Source organism: Eriocheir sinensis, unplaced genomic scaffold (assembly GCF_024679095.1).
Source record: "Eriocheir sinensis breed Jianghai 21 unplaced genomic scaffold, ASM2467909v1 Scaffold734, whole genome shotgun sequence".
NCBI classification, from domain to species: domain Eukaryota; kingdom Metazoa; phylum Arthropoda; class Malacostraca; order Decapoda; family Varunidae; genus Eriocheir; species Eriocheir sinensis.
The window spans coordinates 114409-139329 of NW_026112092.1; the positions used below are offsets into that span (position 1 = coordinate 114409).

At 43.1% G+C, this 24921-nt stretch overlaps 1 protein-coding gene across 1 annotated transcript; it reads right to left on the reverse strand.

Annotated features, from left to right (window-relative positions):
- Positions 1 to 2994: 2994 nt before the first annotated feature.
- LOC126994163 (protein prune homolog 2-like) lies at positions 2995 to 14641 on the reverse strand. Its single transcript, XM_050853411.1, has 13 exons — positions 14626 to 14641; positions 12949 to 12959; positions 10132 to 10308; positions 9156 to 9318; positions 8758 to 8940; positions 8041 to 8265; positions 7329 to 7450; positions 6832 to 6971; positions 6357 to 6462; positions 5626 to 5738; positions 5323 to 5421; positions 5065 to 5104; positions 2995 to 3643 (listed from the first exon to the last, which is right to left on the reverse strand). The coding sequence occupies exons 1-12, from the start codon at positions 14639 to 14641 to the stop codon at positions 5065 to 5067; spliced, it is 1395 nt and encodes a 464-aa protein (XP_050709368.1). The 3' UTR covers positions 2995 to 3643.
- Between the last annotated feature and the right edge of the window lie 10280 nt (positions 14642 to 24921).

Here is a 24921-nt window from a genome sequence, read left to right on the forward strand (position 1 = left end):
ACTACACCAAAATATCTATAAAATTATATTTCAAATTTATCCAGTCATATCCCACGTCAGCAGCAGGTGGGTAGTTTTACTCACCTGCCTTGCACCTGATCTCAATGCATGACCTGACTTCATTAACACCAACACATCACCTGTAATTATGGGATTAACAAGACCATGGGATGGCTGGGGAAGGCAGAATTCACCTAACCTCATTATTCTCACCTTACCACGGTCAGAACAGTTTTCCCATCAAATTTTAGTAACTTTCCAGCTCTTATGGAGTGCATCACCACCACCATAGCCACCACTGTCACGGCCACTGCCTGCACCACCACTGCCACCACCACCACCACCACCACTGCCACTACCTTCTAACCTCATAAGAAATTATAGAAAACCTGACATTAAACAGCTGATGATGATGATGATGATTTAATTGTATCATAAAGGATCAATTTGAATATAATTGAGTTTTGCCATGTGACTTTATTATTTTCACCTTGGAACAGTTGCATCTTTACATGCTCAGCAGGTCTTGGCATGATGGATGCATCTCACACTGGCACTTGAGAGTTTCACTGCACCGGACAAGTCTTTGTGATCTTGCAAATATAATTCTAACATACTAATGTATCACAACAAAATGTATTTGCTGTTATTCTCATGAGATAGCAATAAAAAAAAAATGTACCATTGATACTTTGATCACACACGTATGGCACAATAGCTTTTCTATAGTTTGTTCCAAATATTCAAGAGGAACCTGGAACACAAAGTGGCAAAATAGCTATACCTTTCATTTTCTCAAGAGTGAGTAGGAGTGAATATGAGGGAAAGGATGTACAACAGTTTCCTAGGTGCAGAGAGTGACAGTGTTCACAGTGGCCACCTGAACCTCTGCTAACTAAACTAGTGATCTCCAGACTGTTATTGTGAAGCAAATCAAATTATCATTTATCAGGAAAACATTTTTTACACTGTATATTGTAGATTCAATGATATAAATAAGAACATACTAAAAGAGATATAGAGCTTACAAAAAAGCATTTCAGACAACTAAATGACTGACAAATTGTTTATGTACCTTATGGCAAGAAAATAGCAAAAAAAGGTAATGGTGTTTCAAGTCATGGATTACAAAACAAGATCAATATTATATGCAATTTCAAACATAATTGAAAAGCATAGTACATAGTAATGCAAGGAGCCCACGTCTGGCAGCTCAAAGTAACCACACTGAACCACTCACCACAGCAAGTTGGCACACATTATTGGATATGGCTGTGTCTCAGAGGGCAGCTGGGATCTCTTGAAATTAATCATTTTGTATTTCACAATTTATGTTCTTATTCAAAAATATATAATACAATGGAATTACATGCTAGAGTATAGTATTGTCTATTTTAATTTTCAAGCATACAGGTTTAATGTTTTCTTTCAAATGAATGCAAAATGGGATATTGATCTATTTGGTGCTTCAGAAGTGTTTTAACTCAGCATGTGATATGTTGTGTAATGGATAATAAGCAGAGGTAGGAAGGAATGGTAGGTGACGCTAATGTTATCTGGGGAAGACTAGCAAGACACTAACTCAACATCGACACATTTTGGTCAATGTGCAAGATCACAATGACTCACTTATATGTATATATATTTCTATATATGTCTCGTGAATACTCCTGTCACATGCTGTGTATGTACAAGGCTTTACACTGTACACTATTTCAGTCTTAAGAAATGAGTATGTAAAAGTAACTAAAATAATTCACATGGTTCTTCATGGTTTACCTAGAAAATTAATGTAGCTATGATCTATTTTCCTGCACATTGGGACAGTTTAGTGTGAGACCTGACATCTAAACCTTCAGCAGTGAATACAAATGAAAATCTAGTTGCAGCAGATGAATGTCAAAATATACTTTTCCTACAAGTATGTTATATTATGCATCTAAGTACTGCTTTGATCAGATGAAAAATAGCACTGTGAAGCCATCAAGTAATGGTTATGTTTGTCATGATATAAAGTACTGTGGTTATTGCCATAGTCATGAAAGAAGCTGATTATTAACCAATGTAAATAAAAGATATAAAAAAATACTGTAATGAGACAGATTATCATCTGCGTCTATAATAATGGCCAGCATTACATTAAGTAGTACAAAGGCTACAGGGATCTGTATATGATGTCATCTATTACACATGCGATATAATGCATATGTTTATAATCATATTCACAAAGCATGCATACATTTTCTTTGGTTTATACATTCATTGTATACTTGGGATAACTTGTTTAGATTTTCTCCAGCATGGATGTATAGGCTGCCGGGAGGACCTCCAGTACATCTCAGTTTAGTATCACTTGCCTCTTATCTACAGGAACTTCTAATCTCCATATCAAGTATATATATGTGTGTGTGTGTATATATATATATATATATATATATATATATATATATATATATATATATATATATATATATATATATATATATATATATATATATATATATATATATATAATATGAAGTGTCAAGGACCAGAAGGCCATGAGAGATGTTTTTATTTTGGAAAATGAGAAACAATTAAGGGACCAGAACGAGTCATTAAATCCACCTCGGGACAGAGAAAAATATGGGGAAGAGAATGGTATGCTTAGCTCCATTTCCTGTGAGGTGGCACTTATGACCTTCTGGTCCTAAATGCCTCTTGTATGTATATATATATATATATATATATATATATATATATATATATATATATATATATATATATATATATATATATATATATATATATATATATATATATATATATATATGTGTTTAAAAATAACACATGTAATTTAACACCCAGACTTGTTGACTCACAAATATGCTGCGTTGGTTAGTGTTGGTATGAAGCCATTGATTTATATGGGGTGCAGTGATCAACATCCTAATCTGCAGTACACTTAACATAATGTATATAATACAGGAACCTAAACATTTCTTTACCAGTAACATATATATATATATATATATATATATATATATATATATATATATATATATATATATATATATATATATATATATATATATATATATATATATATATATATATATATTCTAGGCATGACATATTGTATCCACAGTGAAACTTTCCCTCTAACAAATGTTAACAACAATTGATTTTTCTCTCCCTGGACACACCATCTCACCAACACTTGTAAAGCACCACACAACACCCCCAGCTAGGCACAGTTCTGAGCCTGAGGCCAACCATTCAGCAGGGTGCACCCTGTCCACTTTGTGCTGAGAAAGCTTCTATTCCCTTAATCATATTACTTGTAGGACATGACAGAAAACACCTCAGATCACCTAACAAAATAAGTAAGCAACAACTGATATGCAAATTATTTGATCAACTTAGCTGTTGTTCCTTCTCCATCCAAAAAGCATAACGTGTACATATATATCTTTTATATATATCTCATTTGCCATAGGTGAATTCATGTATGTGGGTGAGTATACACACAAAGCTTTCATTTGGGTAGTGAATCCTGTTGGAGGTTAACTGAAGGCAGGTGGCTAGAGGTACTTGCTGCCCCCCACACAGGCTTAGGTAGGGTGGTGGCAGCACACTGGATTTGTTTGTGCTCATGCTCTGTCTGCAAGGAGGGAATCATGGCTTTTGTAGTTATGCAATTTCTGAAAGTAAAATTTATAGGAATTCATATATTGCAGACAGGAAGCAATGTTTCTCAGGAACAAAGCAAATGCTATGAATAAAAAAATACTATTTATAATATTTTATTTTAAAACTTTTTATGGATTCATTTTATGTACAGATGAATGAGCTCTATAATCTTTTTTTTTATTGAGGTGAAGAAAATACAGTTGGCTGTAGGAGTGCTGTTTTTCCTTGGAAAGTTTGCTGCTAGCTGATGGGTTGAATATATTTATGATGTCTGAATAGTATCACATATGTGAAATAATTACCAGGTAATGCGAATCAAAACTTACTAACTCATGTTTTTGCCTCTGATATAGGCATGTCATGCCACTTAAAAAATGATAACTAGCGGCTAAATAGATCAAGAAATGTCCTGGTAAGTCAGTTTGCTAACATCGGTCACCTCACAGGCAACACAAGCATGTTTTGGATGCATGCTATTTCCTATGTATATTTTCACATAATGGATGACAATATCCAGGACCAATGCCATGTTCATTAGTTTCATATATAGCTACAGATTGGGAAAAATACTATTAATGTATAGTAATTTTATCTGATGTATTGATTTACAGAATAGGTATACAAAGTAGTCTACTTGCCATAAAGCATACATGCAAGGTCCCATCTGAGTCATTTGAGTAGACTCTGGATTAAAGAAAAACAGAGTTGATAATTGCATGCTTTCTTGTGTTTTGAGCACTTTGTCTCAGTCTTCTGTAAAATGCGTTAAAAAATACCTCTGAAGTATTGTGCATCGTAACACCTGCTTTTGTGGTTTACTTGGGCAGCTGATGTTGAAAAATTAAGACTTACCACACATTATCTCTTTACTTGTAATCCTGCGCCTGCAGCTTAGTTATTTTCATGCCTTGAGAAGCATATTTTAAAGGAAAGGTTGAGAGAAAACTGAAAATGCCCGGTCCAGTCCTTTAGCCACAACAAAGCCATTTGGAGCTCATTGGACCCCTAGCAGCCACTCTGCCCAAACGTCTGCTACTTATACCTACCTCAACCTATCTCTCCCTACATTCTTCGGAACTTTCAAGCTAAATGCGCCATGGTATTGGCCAGTTCTGTTTGTCCCTGCCTGAGGTAGGAGCTAGGGAGCTCAGCAGGTAACTAACCTGCTTCAATTTAATGAAGTGGATTCCTGCTAATTTTTTCCACACATGGCATTTATTCCAAATACAGTGGTGTTATTCAGCCATTGTATATGCAACTAACAGTAAACTTTCCATGGAAAAAGGGCACCTCTAAAGGCAAGTGCAATTTTGCCTCGATAAAAAAAAGGAATAATGTTTTATACAGTTATAAAAACCTGTAGGCTACTTGTGTTGCAGACAGTGTACTCACTCATGCCTTCACCAGCAAGCTTTCTCTGATCTCATCATACCTGAAATCAACATTGTTACTCAGATGGTTGTATGGCAATATGAGCTTTGGTAATTTGTATACATTGGGTGGTTAAGCTGGTCTCAGATAGAATAATAATGATAGGATAATTAACAAATATTTTTTCTTTTTAAGTGGAACCAGACATTCCTCTTTATGCATTGTAACATTTTTATTTGTTGTAGCCAGACGAGAGGGCCTGTGTAACAGAGTACTTACTGTTTGACTCTGTCTGGAATACACACTTGGTCCATTGGAATAAGGCTGGATAGTTCTTTCAAACTATTTACAAATCTCAACTTGCGAGCAAATTTAGCACTGAAAGAGGAATTTATAATATAATTCAAACACAGATAATTTATAATATAATTCAAACAGATAATTTGTATATGTAGAACAATAATATATTCTATTTACAAAATATGTTGTAAAGTATATTTTCATGTTGGAATACACTTTATAATATGTTATTAGATAAGGTGGTTTCTAAAAGATTGGACTTATTTTGTCCTGCAGTAGTACCTGACAAAGGGGCGCGTCATCACCACCACGGTCTTCACCCAGAAGGTCGGGTGCACCAGGTAGAGGCCCTGCAGGTTCTTGCGGAGCCGCCGGTCAATCATCTGGTAGCAGCGCTGTAGGGGCACGCAGAGTTAAGGTGAGGATGGCCTTTCAGAGGACGGTAGAGTCTTATTTGAATGCTCACTCACATATCTCCACCACACGCTTGTTGAGGATGCATTGAAACAAAGTAGAATAACTACGAAATATATGATATGGATTAGTGATGGACTGTAATTATAGTTCACTGGGCCACACCCATCCAAGCATCACTAAGTATTGCTGACCACACCCTAAAAGGAAAGTGAGGCAGGTGAATCAATCAAAGGGGGCATACGCCGGGGGGCGTGTCGCCTCGCCCACCCTACGATGCCAATAAAGTCGTAAGGTAAGGCAGGTAAAGTTAGAGGCATACACTATAGCTGCGTGTTATGTCGCAGCTCACCTCGGTCATTTTGCCTCAGAGTCTGTGGTGGGTAAAACCTAGCAGCCTGCTGGTTCAAAGGGCAAGTGTGTGACACCCAGGTTTCCTAAGGCATTGACATGGAGATGCTATTATTCTATGAAATGGAAGGTGCATGTCAGTGTGACTCCTACTTAAATTATAGCAAGAGGAACAATAACAGATCAATGTGTTACTCAAGTATACTCACTCAGTACATGATTGAGGGTTTATGTAAGAATGGCCGTACCTTGAGCCAGGCGAAGGACGGCATGTTGCCCCTCGTGGTCGCCCCATGGAGGTAGATGAGGACGTAGTCTTCGGCGATGAGCTGGTCCAGGGTCGTCAGAACATACCTAATGGGACAGATGAAATGTGTGAGCTTAATTGGAGAGGCGTGCAAGAATGATCAAGAATTCATATTTGACATGAATTCTTGTGAAATTCTTGGCAGTCATGCCGTCCTTTTTCGTGACGCGCAGAGGTCGTGTGAAGGTACAGTACAGTGAAGTGGAAATAACAGCTGTGGCGTTGGAATCTATCTACACAACTGCTTCATATCTTTCAAATTTGTCAACCAATTTAACCTGTCCTTAAACCTTAATGTTTTCGACTGTTACCCATTGCTGTTGGTCCTAATATCTCTTTTGCAGTATTATAAGTATCTTAACATACCCTTAGTAACCCTCTTTTGGCCTATTTTGATCACGATTTCTGATACTCACATGAAGAGGTTATCCATGACGTAATCGTAATCTTTCCGTGACCGATCAGGGAGGAAGCAGGCGGAGAACACTATGATAGCTTCGTTGCTGCCCGACAGGTAGCCCCCGTGACTTAGCACTTTCTTGTACGGCTCAATTACCTGTGCGAGTAAAAAGAAAAGAAATACACACACACACACACACACACACACACACACACACACACACACACACACACACACACACTAGAATATTTGAAGTAGCTTACAAATTCCTCCGGTAGTCATTTATTAAATTTTGATGGTCATGAACACGTCATACGAATACACTGCAGTTTGTCACTGTTGCCGTGACTGATAGTCGCTAAGCTCTGTGCTGAGTATCGGCTCTCCATGGAAACTAAAAGAGGCGGGACGTCATCACTATCAAGGGTAAGAGAAAGAGTAGCTACTCTTTCCCTCATCCTTCATCACTGTCACCGCCGCCGCCGCCGCCGCGTCATCACCGTTCGCTCATACCTTCATATCAATTCTCCTCTCGATGCCCGATATGACGACTGAGCGCCACGACCTTTCCTCGGTGGTCTCCTGGGTGGCGGTGTACTCCGGCAGGGGATCTATCCTTGGCTGGGGGCCCAGACCTGGCAGGGCAAGAGAGGTGGAAGATGGTTTGAGATACATAACCGAGAGACTTCATGACTCAGGCTGACCCTTTACACAAGGCTATACATTAACAGACTACAAGAAGCCATACGGCCTACACACAGCTAATGAGGACGTCTGCGCTGGCTGTCGTCTAACATTTTAATAGTTCAGACTGCTGATTTATTTTTAGTACAGGCAGTTTTGAGGTAGTTATCGATTTAGGACTAGGCAACACTAAAGGATATGAATAGAGATTCTTGCTCCAGTGTCTTTTGATAGGGCTACAGGGCCGCACCCAGAGGAGGAGGAGGAGGAGGGGGAGAAGGGGGAGAAGCAGGGAGGGAGTTGTGGGTAATCACTACGATGAATTAGATGCATAATTGTTGGAAGGTGTCCATGCATGGCTCCAGGTGCAATAGATGTTTCAGAAGTGCCAAATTTATTATGCTGAGTGATATTCAGCAGTTAACATGACTAAGGGTTTTGACTTTCTTTCTGACATATGATGGACAGGCCACCAAGTCCCTGGATGCGACCCTGGGGCAGAGTGTGGCAAAGGGCGAGGCAAGAAGCGTGTTTCCCTTACGCTCCATGATGGACTCTTCCAGCTCGTCGGGGGTGTCGATGTCGTCCGGCGTGAGCATGTCGGTGAACTCGTCGTGGGACAGCATCTGAGCGTCGTCGTCGTCGTCGTCGCTATGTTGGCTGAGGGACGAGATGGAGTGCTGGTCGTCGTCCACGGCCACCGTCAGCAGCTCCTCCGTGACGGTGAGGCGCTTCTTGCGGTTCACTTCCAGGCTGGAGGGTCGCTCTGTGCGGGGCGGGGGTGAGGGGGCGGATAGTTGGACCACGGCCATGTTTTGAGGCGGTGATTGATCTCGGCTCTACACATGACGGCTACTGCAGTGCATGGAGGGTGGGAAGGGGCGGCTCTAGGCGGCAACACTGAGGGCTAAGACTGGCAAGGGGAGATACAATACACTGCACACGTTCTTCTTCATTGATTACTGACTACTGAATGTTGTACTGCCAGGGAAAACCGTTTTGAAAGGATCCATCTTATGTAATGAAATGATCTCTGAAGTTGGAAACTCTGACAACTGTTCATCTTTCACATAATGGCTGTATACTGAAAATTTCAATTAATTGTGATAGGAAGGAATGATTGTGTTTTGAAAAATCTCCCTTGAGTATGCTGAAAAAATAAGGAAAAGAATCTTTTGATATTTGTAATTCAAAACAGTTTCCTAACTGGAGTCGTCCCGTCACCCTGCAGGCTCTGGAGGAGAGGCCTGCCACTCACCTTTCCTGAGTGTGACCTGACCGGTGGGCGGCGACACCACCGCCGTGTACAGGGACCGGTCCTCCTCGGTGGGGGTGGCTGGTGGCTGCGTCGTGTCCTCCCGCTCGGCCAGCCGTACGCCGCCGCAGTCCTCGCCGGGGTCCGCCAGATACCGCAGAGCAGTTGGCGAACTGGGGAAGTCCACTATGGGAGGGAGGAGTGGGTCAAGCTGCCTTCCTGCCAGTCTTACAGGTGAGCTGAGAGTTGTGACCATGTTTATTGTGGCTCCTTAGCACCTCTTTTATCACAAGAACATTTCTGCTTAGTTATAGAATATTATTACCATAAATTCTCCCTTTGACGAACCTCTGTTAAACGAAAATCAGATTTATCAAATCTGTACTAGTTCAATTCGTTACCTGTTTCGGGCTCGTATATTTCAGTGTCCGGCAAGGTGTACTCGAGGTGGGACAGGTTGAAGGGCGTGGGCTTGTGTCCCCGGGCAGGCGCCGCAGCCGCCTCGCCCAGCCCCGAGGGCGGCGAAATCTCCCCCTCCACCGCCGCGCCCACGAGCCGTCCGTTCTGTCATGTGTAATCAGATGCGCTTTTGTTAGGCTCACTATTGACAAAGCTCCGTGAGCCATCTAAAATTTATACCTCTGGCTGAAGATCCAACCAGCGCCTGCTTGTTTGCGTGTGTGTGTGTGAGAGAGAGAGAGAGAGAGAGAGAGAGAGAGAGAGAGAGAGAGAGAGAGAGAGACACACACACACACACACACACACACACACACACACACACACACACACGCACACACCATGCAGTATACAACCTCCAACCCTTCCCCAACGCCAGCGGTTCCTGGTTCCCAGACTTTTCAGGCCACGCCCCCTTCCGGGCCATGACCGAGTCCACGCACCCCCGGTCTCGTCAGTTTCTTTAAATTTCGTACATTTGTTACGATTTTTAAGTGCGCAGTGATTAGCAGGCTTTTTTTTTTTTACCTCATTACTTTTTTTTGCCCTTGAGTTGCTTCCTTTAGCGAAAGAAAACAGAGAAACGAAAATAAAAACTGCAGGCTGGATGGCTGCGCTCCGAGCCTGGGTAAGTTTCAAACTTAACTCCGCTGAAGCGTACAGCATACGTTAATCTCAAAATGACACCATCTAACGAAGTGTTTAAAAATTTAATAAGACTAATATAAAATCCGCCATCACATTTTTTTTCTCACGTCCCTCCAGTGATCATTTCACGCCCCCCCAGGGGTGAGCGCAACTCAGTTTGGGAACCGCTACCCGGCACCCTCCGCTACGAGCCCCTCTCCCCCCTAACACCCCCAAGGAACGTGAATCATGCGAAAGAAACCTCTTCATGTGTGTCGGTCGCCTCATTCTCACCTGCATTGGAAACCTTAGAGGGTCACGCACGCCGTGTTCGTAGGAGTAAATGTTGCTGGCGAGGTGGTCGGAGAGCGGCGAGTGGTTGGCCAGTGTTCCGCTGCTGTTACTGGCCTCTGACACGTCCATGCACTCCTCACTGGCTGGGTCAGAATAGGAATACCCTCTCCAGCCGAGCTAGGGGCAGGAGGAAAGCACCGAGTAAATATTCGTAGAGGAAGTGTGTAATACAGTGCGCTTATACGCGTGCGGATAGGTATAAATTTATAATGATAGATGGCTTAGCTAGACAGATAGGTAGATAGATAGATTAACACAGAGATACGTATATATATATATATATATATATATATATATATATATATATATATATATATATATATATATATATATATATATATATATATATATATATATATACACACACACACACACACACACACACACACACACACACACACACACACACACACACACACACACACACACACACACACACACACACACACACACACACACACACACACACACACACACACACACACACACACACACACACACACACACACACACACACACACACACACACACACACACACACACACACACACACTCCTGGTAATTGGAAAGATAATCGTGCACCGCGGTCATTATTAAAGATTATGTCGTGACAGCTTTGTGTGTTCGGCAGCCTCTCAGTTCCTTTAATAATCTTCCTTCTTCTCGTAAATAATAAAGCCTTTTGTGTACGTTTAAATCAGTCAGTTATTCAAGCATGCAGGAGATCAGACTGTCGGGTAGTTTCAGGCTATGATTAAGATCTCCTCCTACTCCAGAGTTCTCTTCATATAGTACTGATCACCTTATTTCTGTGTTCGCTTCTTCACGGAACTGATCAATAGGATATCGTAAAGGAGATCATCGATTGAGCAGGCTTGAGGGGAGGTCTGTATTTGACTTCAGACGGGCTGGGCTTTTGTCGCAGCACGCTCTCATTTGTAACGCTTCCTTGGCCCTGTCAGAGAAAGAATGGAGTCGACGGTCTAAAAACTGAAAGGAGGATCGAATCATATCTTCATAACTTTACCTTAGGCAAGTCTTTTAATCTACAATCGGTCAAATGAATATCGGGTCTAATATATAACATAGCACCGAAGAAAGAGGGCAAGTCAGGGCAGATAGAGGACCAGGTGGAGAGATGAAGTTAGAACGTTTACCGGAGCAGGATGGAATACGCTGTTAGACGCCTCACCCCTCACATCAACTACTTCCAAAGGGCAAAAAGGAGATCAGTCGAGTTTTTAGGAGTGGCATCTTAGGTTCACGGCACAGATGAAGGGTCAGACTACCACCAGGGTCCTAAAACTACCGATGGAAATGCCCACAACCACTACGAAAGCCTTGTTAAATATGTGTGCTTGGGCGACGAATGGTTAAGAGTATGGCCCAGCGCATCTCGGGTAAAGACAAGGGGCTTTCTCAGACCAACCAGCCCACGCACGCTCCATCAATAGTGAATCCATTGTGACGTTGGCTCCCGCGGGTCCTTTCCTCCCCTCTGCTCTGCCACACAGTCCCAACACCTATTTCTTCCTCTCATAAGTTAGCTATAGGTAACATATGAGAGGTAAAAATAGGTGTTGGGACTACTTCTCAAAACGCACTGGGCATTCTGGGTTCACTATACTGTTGGGCTAAAGAGCTGAACTGAGGAGCTTTGGGAGTATAAACCTTAACGCTGTGCCGCCGCTGTGTTATTAGAGAAGTGAGGCAGTGACCCTTCACGCCTCGTCCAACATCAAAAGACACGTGGTACTGTGTAAACTGCGTGGGGGTGTGTTGGTGGTGGTGGGGTGGGTGGTGGTGAGTGCAAGTGAAAAACTCTCTCTCTCTCTCTCTCTCTCTCTCTCTCTCTCTCTCTCTCTCTCTCTCTCTCTCTCTCTCTCTCTCTCTCTCTCTCTCTCTCTCTCTCTCTCTCTCTCTCTCTCTCTCTCTCTCTCTCTCTCTCTCTCTCTCTCTCTCTCTCTCTCTCTCTCTCTCTCTCTCTCTCTCTCTCTCTCTCTCTCTCTCTCTCTCTCTCTCTCTCTCTCTCTCTCTCTCTCTCTCTCTCTCTCTCTCTCTCTCTCTCTCTCTCTCTCTCTCTCTCTCTCTCTCTCTCTCTCTCTCTCTCTCTCTCTCTCTCTCTCTCTCTCTCTCTCTCTCTCTCTCTCTCTCTCTCTCTCTCTCTCTCTCTCTCTCTCTCTCTCTCTCTCTCTCTCTCTCTCTCTCTCTCTCTCTCTCTCTCTCTCTCTCTCTCTCTCTCTCTCTCTCTCTCTCTCTCTCTCTCTCTCTCTCTCTCTCTCTCTCTCTCTCTCTCTCTCTCTCTCTCTCTCTCTCTCATCCTTTCTCCATTTCATCCTTCCATGTTTTACACCCTTCTCTCTTTCCCTAAGCCTCTCTCTCTCCCTCTCGTCCTCTCTTTTCTCTTTCATTCTCTGCTCTTTTCTTTCTTTCCTTCTTTCTTTCCATGCGTCTCTTTCTTATCGTTCCTTTCATCCATTCCTTATTTCTGTTTTTTAATCGCTTCCCTCCTTCCTGCTTTCCCTTTTCCCTTCATCTCCTCTCCTCTCCTTCCTTCCATTCTTTCTTCTTTCCTTATTTTTTTCCCTCTCCCTCCCTCTCTCCCTCCATTTCTTCCTTCCCTCCGTTCCTTCCTTCCAACCATTCCTCTCTCATCCCTTTCTCCTTCCTTACTATTCCGTCCCCTCCTTCCTCTCAGTCGGTAGGGTTTCTGCAGGAAAGTTTGGGTTCAGGGAGAGGTGGGGTTGGTGGGATTACCTGCATGCCCGCTAGAGGGTGGGGTGGGGAGAGGGAGGTTAGGTGTAAGGACTGCTGGGACCCTTCTGGTATACTCACATCTCGTTCATGTTCACCTGGAAAAGAGAGAGAGAGAGAAATATTAAAGGTGTGTTCTGTATTAGTTGTTATTATCATTATCATTATTACTATTGCTACTACTACTACTACTACTACTACTACTACTACCACCGACACCATTCCCTACTCCATTTCCAGCGGCTTAAGTTTTAACGTCTCGGCCTATAGCACCAGTACGTTTTCTTGGTAGGGCCTGATGGTCGACCCCAGCCCGTTATGGCGCATGCAAATGTGTTCATAGTGAAGCCATCTTGCTTACACTCGTCTGTCCTTCGCCGTTAATGTCATCCCGTTATCTAGGATCTGCGAAGTCACATCCTGTAAACTCTCCTGACAATGTGAGTGTATCGTCGCTGAAACCTCGACTTCATCCACGCAGTATATAGAAAGCGGGCGTGACATTTTAAGGGGTGACTATTGCGTGTTGGTGCTCGTTTTTATATGTTTTGTTTTTAGCTCCTTTTGTAAGTAGTGGTTTTGCGAGGGTTGTATGTAGAAAGTGAAGCGTCCTGCAGTGTAATGGGTTAAAACTGGACAGGTGTGTGCGTGTGTGTGTGTGTGTGTGTGTGTACGAATGAGCAGTTTCCAATGGACTGTGAATGGACGTCGGGTTCCCATCACACACACACACACACACACACACACACACACACACACACACACACACACACACACACACACACGCCTGCCCTGCGTTATTGGGTTGTTCAGGTCAGACACACACACACACACACACAGCGGGCTCTGTTTCAAGGCTTTTTCTCGCCCTATTCCTGGTTAACCTTTTGGAGAGTAACTGACAGGAGAGTGGAGATGAAAAAAATCCTCCTGTAATTCTTGTGTTGAGGAGATTGATGTTGAGCTGTCGGAGCTTGTCGGACTGATGATAAAAAATAATAGTTAATGGAAAGATACGGTTTGGATTCGTGGTGGTAATAGATATATATATAGATAGATAGATAGATAGATAGATAAATAGATAGATAGATAGATAGATAGAGACGAGATAGATAGAGAAAATAATCCGAATGAGAGGAGATGAAAAGCTGTAAATGGTTCTAATATTGAAAATAGCAGAGAGAGAGAGAGAGAGAGAGAGAGAGAGAGAGAGAGAGAGAGAGAGAGAGAGAGAGAGAGAGAGAGAGAGAGAGAGAGAGAGAGAGAAAACACTGTGTTGCTCCTGATGATTACAACAGGGCGGCGGTTAATAAGCTTTCCTTCAAACTTTTATCCGCTCTGTTAATTAGACGACCCGAGCAGCGCCCCAGATTGATAAAAGAAAGAAAAAAAAAGAAAATGAACGTAATTAATAAGAACGTCAATAATAATAATAATAATAATAATAATAATAATAATAATAATAATAATAATAATAATAATAATAATAATAATAATAATAATAATAATAATAATAATAAAAACGTATAAAAACGAGCACCAACACGCAAGTCACCCCTTAAAATGTCATGCCCGCTTTCTAATAATAATAATAATAATAATAATAATAATAATAATAATAATAATAATAATAATAATAATAATAATGCTAGAAAATTATCAATAACTCCACAACCTGACACTGCCGCGGACACATGATGAACGTATTGTACATTATATGATTTTGTGGTCAGTTAATTATCTATCTATCTATCTATCTGTCGGTTAGTCTCAAGATGTTTACTCATCTATCTATTCACGTGTTTGCCTGTCTATTTATCTATCTCAAACTATACATCGATCTATCTACATGCCTATCTGTTCATTTTAATCTATATCTGTAAGATCTAAAGCTATCTACATCTAACTGTCGTTCAATCATTTTATTTATCAATCTCTATACCCATCTCTCTATCTCAGCTTACATATCGATCTATCTAATTATCTAACTATCTCGCTCTTTCTATCTATCTATCTATCCGTTGACATATTATCCAATCATTCAAGTAAGGTCGGTCGAAGGCAAAACCAACAGTGTCTGGCCCGGTGGCGCTCACTCGGATGAAAGAAACAAGAAGAGAAAAGAAATAGAAGTCTTACCCTTAAAACTCGATCACTCCCTCTGCCATTCATTCTGCCTCACCTACCCACTTGTACGTATGAGTAGCCTACTTATTAAAAGGGAGAGAGATCCCAACCAGCCAGCCTGTCAGTCAGTCGTTCAGTTTGCTCGCGTCTCCGCCGCTTCCTTCATCACGCCAGGCTCATTTCTACGCCGCGGTTTTTGCTACATACATGCAGTCCTGCTTTTCTATCCCTTTATTTCTTTGTATCAAGGCGTAGTGATTATGATGATGATGATGATAATAACAACAGTAACAAGTAGTGACCCCGTTTTCAGCTTAGAGAATAGACTGGTCGAGAGAGAGATAAAAACAGAGAGAGAACATACAGGTCCAGACGCTAACTAAGGCCTGGCACCGTTACCGCACTTTTTATTCCCCTCCTTCGTGTGTAGCTATAACGTCGTCCTCCGTCTTTGCCTTTATTGCGCTCTTGAGGAAATTTTTACTCTAAGCGCCGATGGAGTGTAATGGCGAGCTGCTCACACTCACACCTCGAGCAGTGAGAGCCAGGGCAGTTTCATATATTTAATTTTTCTTTTACGGTGAGAGAGAGAGAGAGAGAGAGTTGAGTCGCCAATGTAAACTGTAGGTCTTAGCACTTTCTTTCTCTCTGTCTCTATCTATCTCTCCCTCTCTATCTATCTATCCATCTATCTATCTATCTATCTATCTATCTATCTATCTACCTCCCTTTCAAATATATATATGGTGCCTGAAAACATTTACTTAACCATATTTTTTCTTCTTATTTGTAATGTTTATGAATTGGTTCCGGAGATACATCGCGTTTTGCCTTTTCCTTCCTCGAATATATATTCCCCGGGCGAGCATGTAACATTTACTCATATTATTTCTTCCTGTTGTGTCACATATATTCTTTCCTCTCTCCCCAACCCCCCCTCCCCCACACACACACATACCCTCCATTTCCTCTCTCTCCCTCTTTCCCTCCCCTCCCTCTCTTCCCCTCCCTCGTCTTTCCTTCTATTCCGTTCATTCTTCCATTCTGAGTTTCTTCTTTCCTCTTTCTCTGTTTCCTCCTTTTCCCTTCCTCCCATTAGAAGCGCTGTCCCGCCTGCTCCCGTATATAATGACTTGATGGCGTGCTTATGAGTTCTGTCTCTTTGTGTTCGTCTGTCTGTCAGTGTGTGTGTGTGTGTGTGTGTGTGTGTGTGTGGCTGGGGGACAGAGAGAGAGAGAGAGAGAGAGAGAGAGAGAGAGAGATAGAGAGAGCAGACCAGACCAGACCAAACTGGACCGAACCAAACAAGAGATGAATCAGACATGAGCGAGACAACACCGTTTTTCACACACACACACACACACACACACACACACACACACACACACACACACACACACACACACACTATCCCTTGCAGACCTCCTCCACTGCCTCGCGTATTGGACCTGACGATCTTGTAAGCTGCTGTGGATTAGGCCAGACCACCTCCAATTTACCGGAGGGATCTGCGCTCTGAATATCTATGAGCAGGTAAATCCTTTTCAACCGAGGCGAGGGCGGAACCAAGACCTACACAAGGGGTGGGGGGGGGGGGGGGGAGAGGAGAGGAGGGTGCATGGGAAAGCATTCATAGGGGAACACAAACAAGATCATGAACCCGGATGCTGCATATGGCGAACGTGTTGTTGACAGAGGCGGATTCGAGAGCTTCGTGCGGGTTAAAATCAGTGAAGGGAGAACTATATAGGCGAAGGAAGGGTTAGTACATGGAAGAAGTATATGCTGAAGATGAGGTATAGATAGTGGATTCGAGAGCTTCATGCGGGTAAAAATCAGTGAAGGGAGAACTATATAAGCGAGGGAGGGTTAATGCATGGGAGAAGTATACTTTCAAGAAGAGATATAGATAGTATTGAGATATAGATATAGAGTATTTAGATATAGATATAGATATAGAGTATTTAGGGAAGAAACACACACACACACACACACACACACACACACACACACACACACGGGCGCATACGGGAAGGTCGTGTGTATAGTTACCCTGCAATCTCGTCCTCAATTTCACTGAGTTGTCTCATTTCCAGCGCGATTTAACAAAAAGGGAACGCTGCGGGACCTACAAACGAGAGAGAGAGAGAGAGAGAGAGAGAGAGAGAGAGAGAGAGAGAGAGAGAGAGAGAGAGAGAGAGAGAGAGAGAGAGAGAGAGAGAGAGAGAGAGAGAGAGAGAGAGAGAGAGAGAGAGAGAGAGAGAGAGAGAGAGAGAGAGTATAGAACTTTTTATTTTCTTTCATCATTTACTAAGGAGCCGAACCCGACTGTCTGGCGCCTCCTCCTTGTCGGAAAGAGAACAGCAGAAGCGAAAGGGTACACACACACACACACACACACACACACACACACACACACACACACACACACACACACACACACACACACACACAGACACACACACATTTATCTCCCTATACATACAAACATACATGCATGGTACATAAACACATTCATACACATATACATACGTACATACATACTTATATACTTTTACACATACATATTCCTCTATCTATGTGTGTGTGTGTGTGTGTGTGTGTGTGTGTGTGTGTTTATCGGGGGCCTAAGTTAGCGCCATAAGGTCGTAATTTGCGTATATTGTCTGTTTTCCTCATTATCGGCAGAGAGAGAGAGAGAGAGAGAGAGAGAGAGAGAGAGAGAGAGATAGAGAGACATACTGTGAAGGGCGTTGCTGATAATGTTTTCCTCTCTCTCTCTCTCTCTCTCTCTCTCTCTCTCTCTCTCTCTCTCTCTCTCTCTCTCTCTCTCTCTCTCTCTCTCTCTCTCTCTCTCTCTCTCTCTCTCTCTCTCTCTCTCTCTCTCTCTCTCTCTCTCTCTCGTCCGGTCTTCCGTAAAAATAAAGTATCATGAAAAATAACATCGAAAAACTCCCTTAATCTCCATAATTAAAAAAAAAAAAACGTCAACAGGAACAACAATAACAACAGTGACGATATATAATGATGATGATGATGATGATAATGATAAAAATAGTGATAATAATGATAATAATAAGTAATTCATTTATAGTATCCATTCGACCTGAGTTCATATTTCAATAGCAGTGATAATGAGGGAGTGAGTGAGTGTGTGAGTGAGTGAGTGAGTGAGTGACTGACTGACTGACGGACCCATCTCACGCCCTCTCTCTTCCCTCGATCTTTTCTTCCTCTCCTCTTCCTAGATAACAACGAACCTATTTGTATATATTTTTTTTGCAGTGAAGGAAGCATTCAAAGTAAAAAAAAAAGTAATACTAAAAAAAAGTCCACTAAACACTGTCACTATAAAGAAGAGTTCAGAAGAGTGGCCGAAAGAGCGATGAAATTCGGGAGGAGAAGTGTCTTGATACATGATTCATATCCTTCATTTCCCAAACAGAACAGAAATTGGGTCAGTCAGTCGTTTCGCCCTCCACCTCACGCGGCCAACCCTTCTTTCTTTTACCCAGCCAGGCTCCTGTGTCAATATCTCCATCAGGGTATTCCATTAATTAATAAAGTTTAGTGTCCAATGAATTTCGTCCGCGAGGAAGCCATGCAAATAGTGGGCAGATAGGTAATTAGTTAGTTAGTTAGTTAGGTAGGTAGATACGTAGATAAGTTCTGGGGAAGTTAAGGTAGATAGGTAGTCATTCGATATGTTTATAGGTAGCCATTTGATTCGTGGGTAGATAGGTAAATAGATAGTTAGTTTGTTAGGTAGGTAGATACGTATGTAAGTTTTCGGGAAGCTAGGTAGGTTAGGTAAGCAGGTAGGTAGGTAGGTAGGTACGTATTTATGAGAGATCAGGAGAATTCCCTCTCGTTACAATATAAACCCATCCCTTCCTGTTCATCTTTTACCATGAGACTTTCAACACACACCTACAAAATCCACTTAGTTCATCCATTTCTCAAAGGTACAAGACTCGAGGAAAAACATGCGTGCATATACGCAAGACAGAAACAAAGAGAGATTACTACCCAGAACAGTAACAAAACGGGGCGGGGAGAGAGCGAAGACTTTAAGGAGGTACTCGTTGGGTCAGGGGAAGGAAAGGCAGGCAGTGGATGTCCTCAGAGGAGTGTGGAGACATATACAGTGCTGGAGGAAGGATCAAGGGAAGGAAAAGATCGGAACGCAAAGAAAGAGGAGTAGGAGGAAGATCAAGGAGGAGGAGGAGGAGGAGAAGAGAGAACACAGGAGGCAGAAAGGTTAACATGAGTGAGGGGGAAGTGGTGAAGAAGGAGAGAGAGAGAGAGAGAGAGAGAGAGAGAGAGAGAGAGAGAGAGAGAGAGAGAGAGAGCAATGAACGGAAGTGAGGTCAAGGCCTTCTACTAAGAGATGAGATGAAGTCGGGAGACGGTAAGAGAGGAAGAGAGGAGGAGGATCAGCATCAGGAGGAGGGAGATGGGAAGGCTGTCGGGTATAAAGAAGACGGGATCACTGCGCAGGAGCATAACCAAGGCAACCAGCGACCTCTATTGAAGGGGAAAACACTCGAGGTGAAAAATAGCGGCGGGCGTTTTGCGGTTTTTATGTTCCGTACTCTGGACGCGGCAAGGGAAGGAAGGAGAAGGGTGAACAAAATCTAGTACCAAAGAAAAGCGACCCGTGAGATAGATAGATAGACAGAGTAGATAGATAGAGAGATAGATAGATAAAGAGATAGAGAGGAAAGGGAATAGAAGAAAATAGTGAAAAATGAAAAAAAAACGAAATTAGAAGAGAACAAGAGAAATGAAGAATAGAAAGGTCTATAGGAGAGAGGAATGGAGTGACACAAAAGAGAGAAGGAGAGAGGGAAGGAAGAGTAGAGAAAAGAAGAGAAGTAGAAGAAAAGGAAAACAAAGGAAACAAAATTAGGAAAGGAAAACAAAAGATAGGAATAGAAAAGGAGAGAGAGAAAAAAAGAAAGGAAAAAGAAAACGAGGTAAAGGAAAACAAAACAAGAAAACACAAGATAGAAAAAAAATCAGATAGGAGAGAAATAAAGCTGAATAAAAAAACAAGAAAACAACAACAAAAAGAAAGAACATCACACACACACACACACACACACACACACACACACACACACACACACACACACACACACACACACACACACACACACACACACACACACACACACACACACACACACACACACACACACACACACACACACACACACACACACACACACACACACCAGCTTCCAACGCCTCCTCCTCCTCATCTTCCATCCCTTAAGAACAAGATCCATTTCTGCCTCGCCCACTCGTATGTATTTCGTATCCTCTTGCGTCAGAGACCGGATAGATAGACACTCTTTGCCTCCGCCCGAAGAAGCTCCTCCTCCTCCTCCTCCTCCTCCTCCTCCTCCTCCTCCTCCTCCTCCTCCTCCTCCTTCCGACAGTGCTGAAAGGGAACTCGAAATAGCAGCGGAGCCAAGCGAGAGGGAGAAGCTAAAGATGGGAAACTTTTCTTCATTGTCGACCTCTTTTCTCCTCCTCGTCCTCCTCCTCGTCGTCGTCTTCCAGCTCGTCCTCGCCGTTCTCGTTTTCCGCTTTCTCCTTCTCCACCTCCTCGTCTTCCTCCTCCTCCTCCTCCTCCTCCTCCTGTATCATCTCCACCTGTACCATTTTCCTCTAATTTCCTTACGTTCTCTTCTTTTCCCTTTTACGGTTCCCAATTTTCCTCTTTTCTTCTCCTCCCCCTCTCCTCCTCCTCCTCCTCCTCCTCCTCCTCCTCCTCCTTGTCTTCATCTCTTGGCGTCCGCTTTCTTTTAGTGAAAACTAGTCTGTCCATCACCCAGTCTCTGCCTTAATTGGAGACTGCGAAAACCTTGTACGTGTGTGTATGTGTGTGTGTGTGTGTGTGTGTGTGTGTGTGTGTGTGTGTGTGTGTGTGTGTGTGTGTGTAGTAAAAAAAAAAGTAATATACGTCCTAGTGGGGGGAGGGGGAGGGGGGGAGGAGGGAAGGGGTATACCTGATCTCTCGAAAAAATAAACTTGTCCCCCCTCCCAAAAAAAAAGGAGAGAAAACAAAACAAAAAAAAAATCACATCGTTAGTTTTTCTTAGGTTTCTTACTTCGCCTTTTTTAGGAAAGATTTAATTGCATATATATAATTTTTTTTCTCTCCTTCACGTGTGTTTTTACTTAACGCAGATATTTCACACTAACCTAATGGTCCTCAAACTGGTTCGAAACGCGTTGAATTCCGGTTCGTCGACGCTAATAGGACTGAGGCGGCGGTTGTATTTGACTTTGTGGAGTTGGAAAGGTACGAACTGAGAGAGAGAGAGAGAGAGAGAGAGAGAGAGAGAGAGAGAGAGAGAGAGAGAGAGAGAGAGAGAGAGAGAGAGAGAGAGAGAGAGAGAGAGAGAGAGAGAGAGAGAGAGAGAGAGAGAGAGAGAGAGAGAGAGAGAGAGAGAGAGAGAGAGAGAGAGAGAGAGAGAGAGAGAGAGAGAGAACCTACGCACCTGTCCAGTCTTCCTACCTGGCTCTCCTGTACACTTAAAAATACCTCCGTGCAGCTACTCTTCATATACACACCCTGCAGCACTGTTCCATCTCTATCTATCTATCTATTCACCCTCAGTATTTTCTCTCCCTTTCGCACACATACATGTCTGAAGAGGAAAAAGAGTAGAGAACCTTTCCCCCGAACTGCCTTGAGGATATGTGTGTGTGTTGAGGCTTGCGTTGGGAAGGAAGGGGACATATTTAAGCCCAAAGAGAGAGAGAGAGAGAGAGAGAGAGAGAGAGAGAGAGAGAGAGAGAGAGAGAGAGAGAGAGAGAGAGAGAGAGAGAGAGAGAGAGAGAGAGAGAGAGAGAGAGAGAGAGAGAGAGAGAGAGAGAGAGAGAGAGAGAGAGAGAGAGAGAGAGAGAGAGAGAGAGAGAGAGAGAGAGAGAGAGAGAGAGAGAGAGAGAGAGAGAGAGAGAGAGAGAGAGAGAGAGAGAGAGAGAGAGAGAGAGAGAGAGAGAGAGAGAGAGAGAGAGAGAGAGAGAGAGAGAGAGAGAGAGAGAGAGAGAGAGAGAGAGAGAGAGAGAGAGAGAGAGAGAGAGAGAGAGAGGGCGGGTGGCTGTTCCTCCTGGTTGATGTTAGTATATAGAATAGATTAAGTTGAAGTCCATGGGTGTAGATATTTCTTTCCCTCTCAGTTTATTCATTCCCCGTCACTATTACCTCTTCCACCACTCCTCCTCTCTCTCTCCTCTCTCCTTCTCTTCCTCTTTTTCTCTATTTATCGGCTATGAAAAAAATAATCGACCCCAGCTCCGATTCCTGGAAGTGCTTACAACTCCTGCGAAAGCCTTGTCAAGTGTGTGTGTGTGTGTGTGTGTGTGTGTGTGTGTGCTTGGTCGTCGAAGTGTTTAAGAGTACTGCCTATGGTAAACACCTTTGGCTGCATTTAAGAGTAGTTCCCGTCCCCTTAGAGACAACCATTCGATCTTTCTTTAGTCCGTGAGAAGAGGGAAAGGGAGGGAAAAAAGTACGTGCTGGTAAAAGAGGAAAGGAAAGCTAAACGGAGGTGTGGAGAGAAGGGAGGGAAGGGAAGGTGGAGGAGGAGGGAAGAGAAAGGCTGGGGAAAGGATGATAATGGAGGTGAGGAGTGGGGAAGCCGGAGGAAGGGAGATGAGGAGGAAAGGAGGGTGGGGGAGGAGAGAAGAGGAAGGGCTGGGGAAAGGATTATAATGGAGGTGAGGAGTGGGGCAGGCAGAGGAAGGGAAGGTGAGGGAGCGGACACGGGAGGACCATAACGGCCGTCCTGCTTCCGTTCCCCCAAAGAGGAGCAAATATTTGTCAGTTTTTCCACCGTATAAGCAAACGCAGACTCTTAGCCAAGCACACATCTTCCCTCTCCCTCTTCCTCTCCCTCCTTTCCTTGGCTTTTCAGTTCCTTCTATTTTTAAGCTATTTTGCCTTGTTTTTTTCCCCTTTGTTTTCTTCTTTTGTTTTCTTGTTTTCCTTTGCACATATTTTCCCTCTCCTTCTCCCTCCTTTCCTTTCCTTTCTAGTCCCTTATTTATTTCTTTTTACGTTATGACCTAGTTTCCCCTTCTCTGTTTTCCTTTTTTCTTCCCTTCTTACATTTGCACACGTTTTTCCCTCTCCCTCCTTTCTCTTTCTCTTCTTTCTCCAGTCCCTTATTTATTTTCTTACGTCATGCTGTCTTATTTTCCTCCCCTCTCTGTTTTCCTTACTCTCCTTCAATGCTTACTAAACTTTTTTCTTTTTTTGAGTGTGCTGTTCGGTATGATGACAATTGTTTTCTCTCTCTTTCCAGGACTAGCCAAGGAAGGGGTGAGCGCAAGAGGAACATGTCTAGTGGATGAAGTTTATGACAGTCTCTTGAATGCTAATGGAGGAGGATGGAGTGGCAAATCTCGTGAGGATGATGACATATGACATGATTGAATAACGACTCCATGATCACCGACGTCACTGAACTTCTGGTACACTACGTTAAGGTAAGTAACGTCTAGATTCGAACCTTGGTCCTTGAATTGAATAGAGCAGTAGACGAAGCCACTGAGCCACCGGAGTCACCTAAGTTCGGATGTGGTCTCTTTTTTCCTTTTTTATTTCTTTTGCTTGAACTCATGAGCCTCCCGCTTGCCATGACGAAGGCAGGTGGTAGGCAGGCGTGGCTTGTCTGTCTCGTCTGTTGTCACCTGTACGTCAGCGCTGCCCAACAAAAAAGCTTATCGCGCGGTGTTGTGCAAAAATGAATTTCCGTGTTTGCCTCGAGCCTGGCAGAGGCCTTCACTCCGTCTACCTGGAAAACACCTTTGTTGTCACGACAATGCGAGGCTCTATTATAAGCGTTCTCGCGTGAGCATGGTGTGTGTGTGTGTGTGTGTGTGTGTGTGTGTGTGTGTGTGTGAGAGAGAGAGAGAGAGAGAGAGAGAGAGAGAGAGAGAGAGAGAGAGAGAGAGAGAGAGAGAGAGAGAGAGAGAGAGAGAGAGAGAGAGAGAGAGAGAGAGAGAGAGAGAGAGAGAGAGAGAGAGAGAGAGAGAGAGAGAGAGAGAGAGAGAGAGAGAGAGAGAGAGAGAGAGAGAGAGAGAGAGAGAGAGAGAGAGAGAGAGAGAGAGAGAGAGAGAGAGAGAGAGAGAGAGAGAGAGAGAGAGTGTTTGTCGGGATACTGATGGCTAAGACTTGCTTTTACAAATGTCGTATTGGTCTTTGTTAACTATAATGCGGCTGATTTGTCTCTTTTTTACCTGTTTTTCAAGGCGAGGTTTGTTGGGCTTTGTTGATTTTCTTATATATAAATTTTTAAGACTGAGTTTGCAGTATGTTGACTTAACTGCGTAGGTGAAAATCTTACACTGCTAACAAATTACATCCCAAAAACGGAATTAAAAAACTAAACCAGCTATATAACTTTTAACGAATACTAACATGGGTGTGGCTGGGAGCAGGATCATATGACGCAGTGAACACAAGTATATTTCGAGCTGGTGTAACGAAGGAAGGTTCATGACTACACTGCCGTTCAGGTTGTCAAGTTAGTCTATTTTTCCTAAGCATAAATTTGGACTGCCATGGCTCAGTGAGTGTGTGGGTGCCTGGCCTGTTCAATGAGCGCACCCACGTCACTCATGCGGCCTCACAGGGGGTTAGAGGCGAGACGAGACCGCTGCAAGGCCTCCCCAGATACAGCCTTGTTCCCTTTATTGGCTCGGGCGAGGAAAAATAGCCCGGCCGTTGCGAGACAGGTGGGATGCAAGGGGATGGAGACGGGATACAGGAAGATGCAGAGTGGCAGGTGCCTGAGATAAGATGCTGCTGAATATAATAAAAAGGAA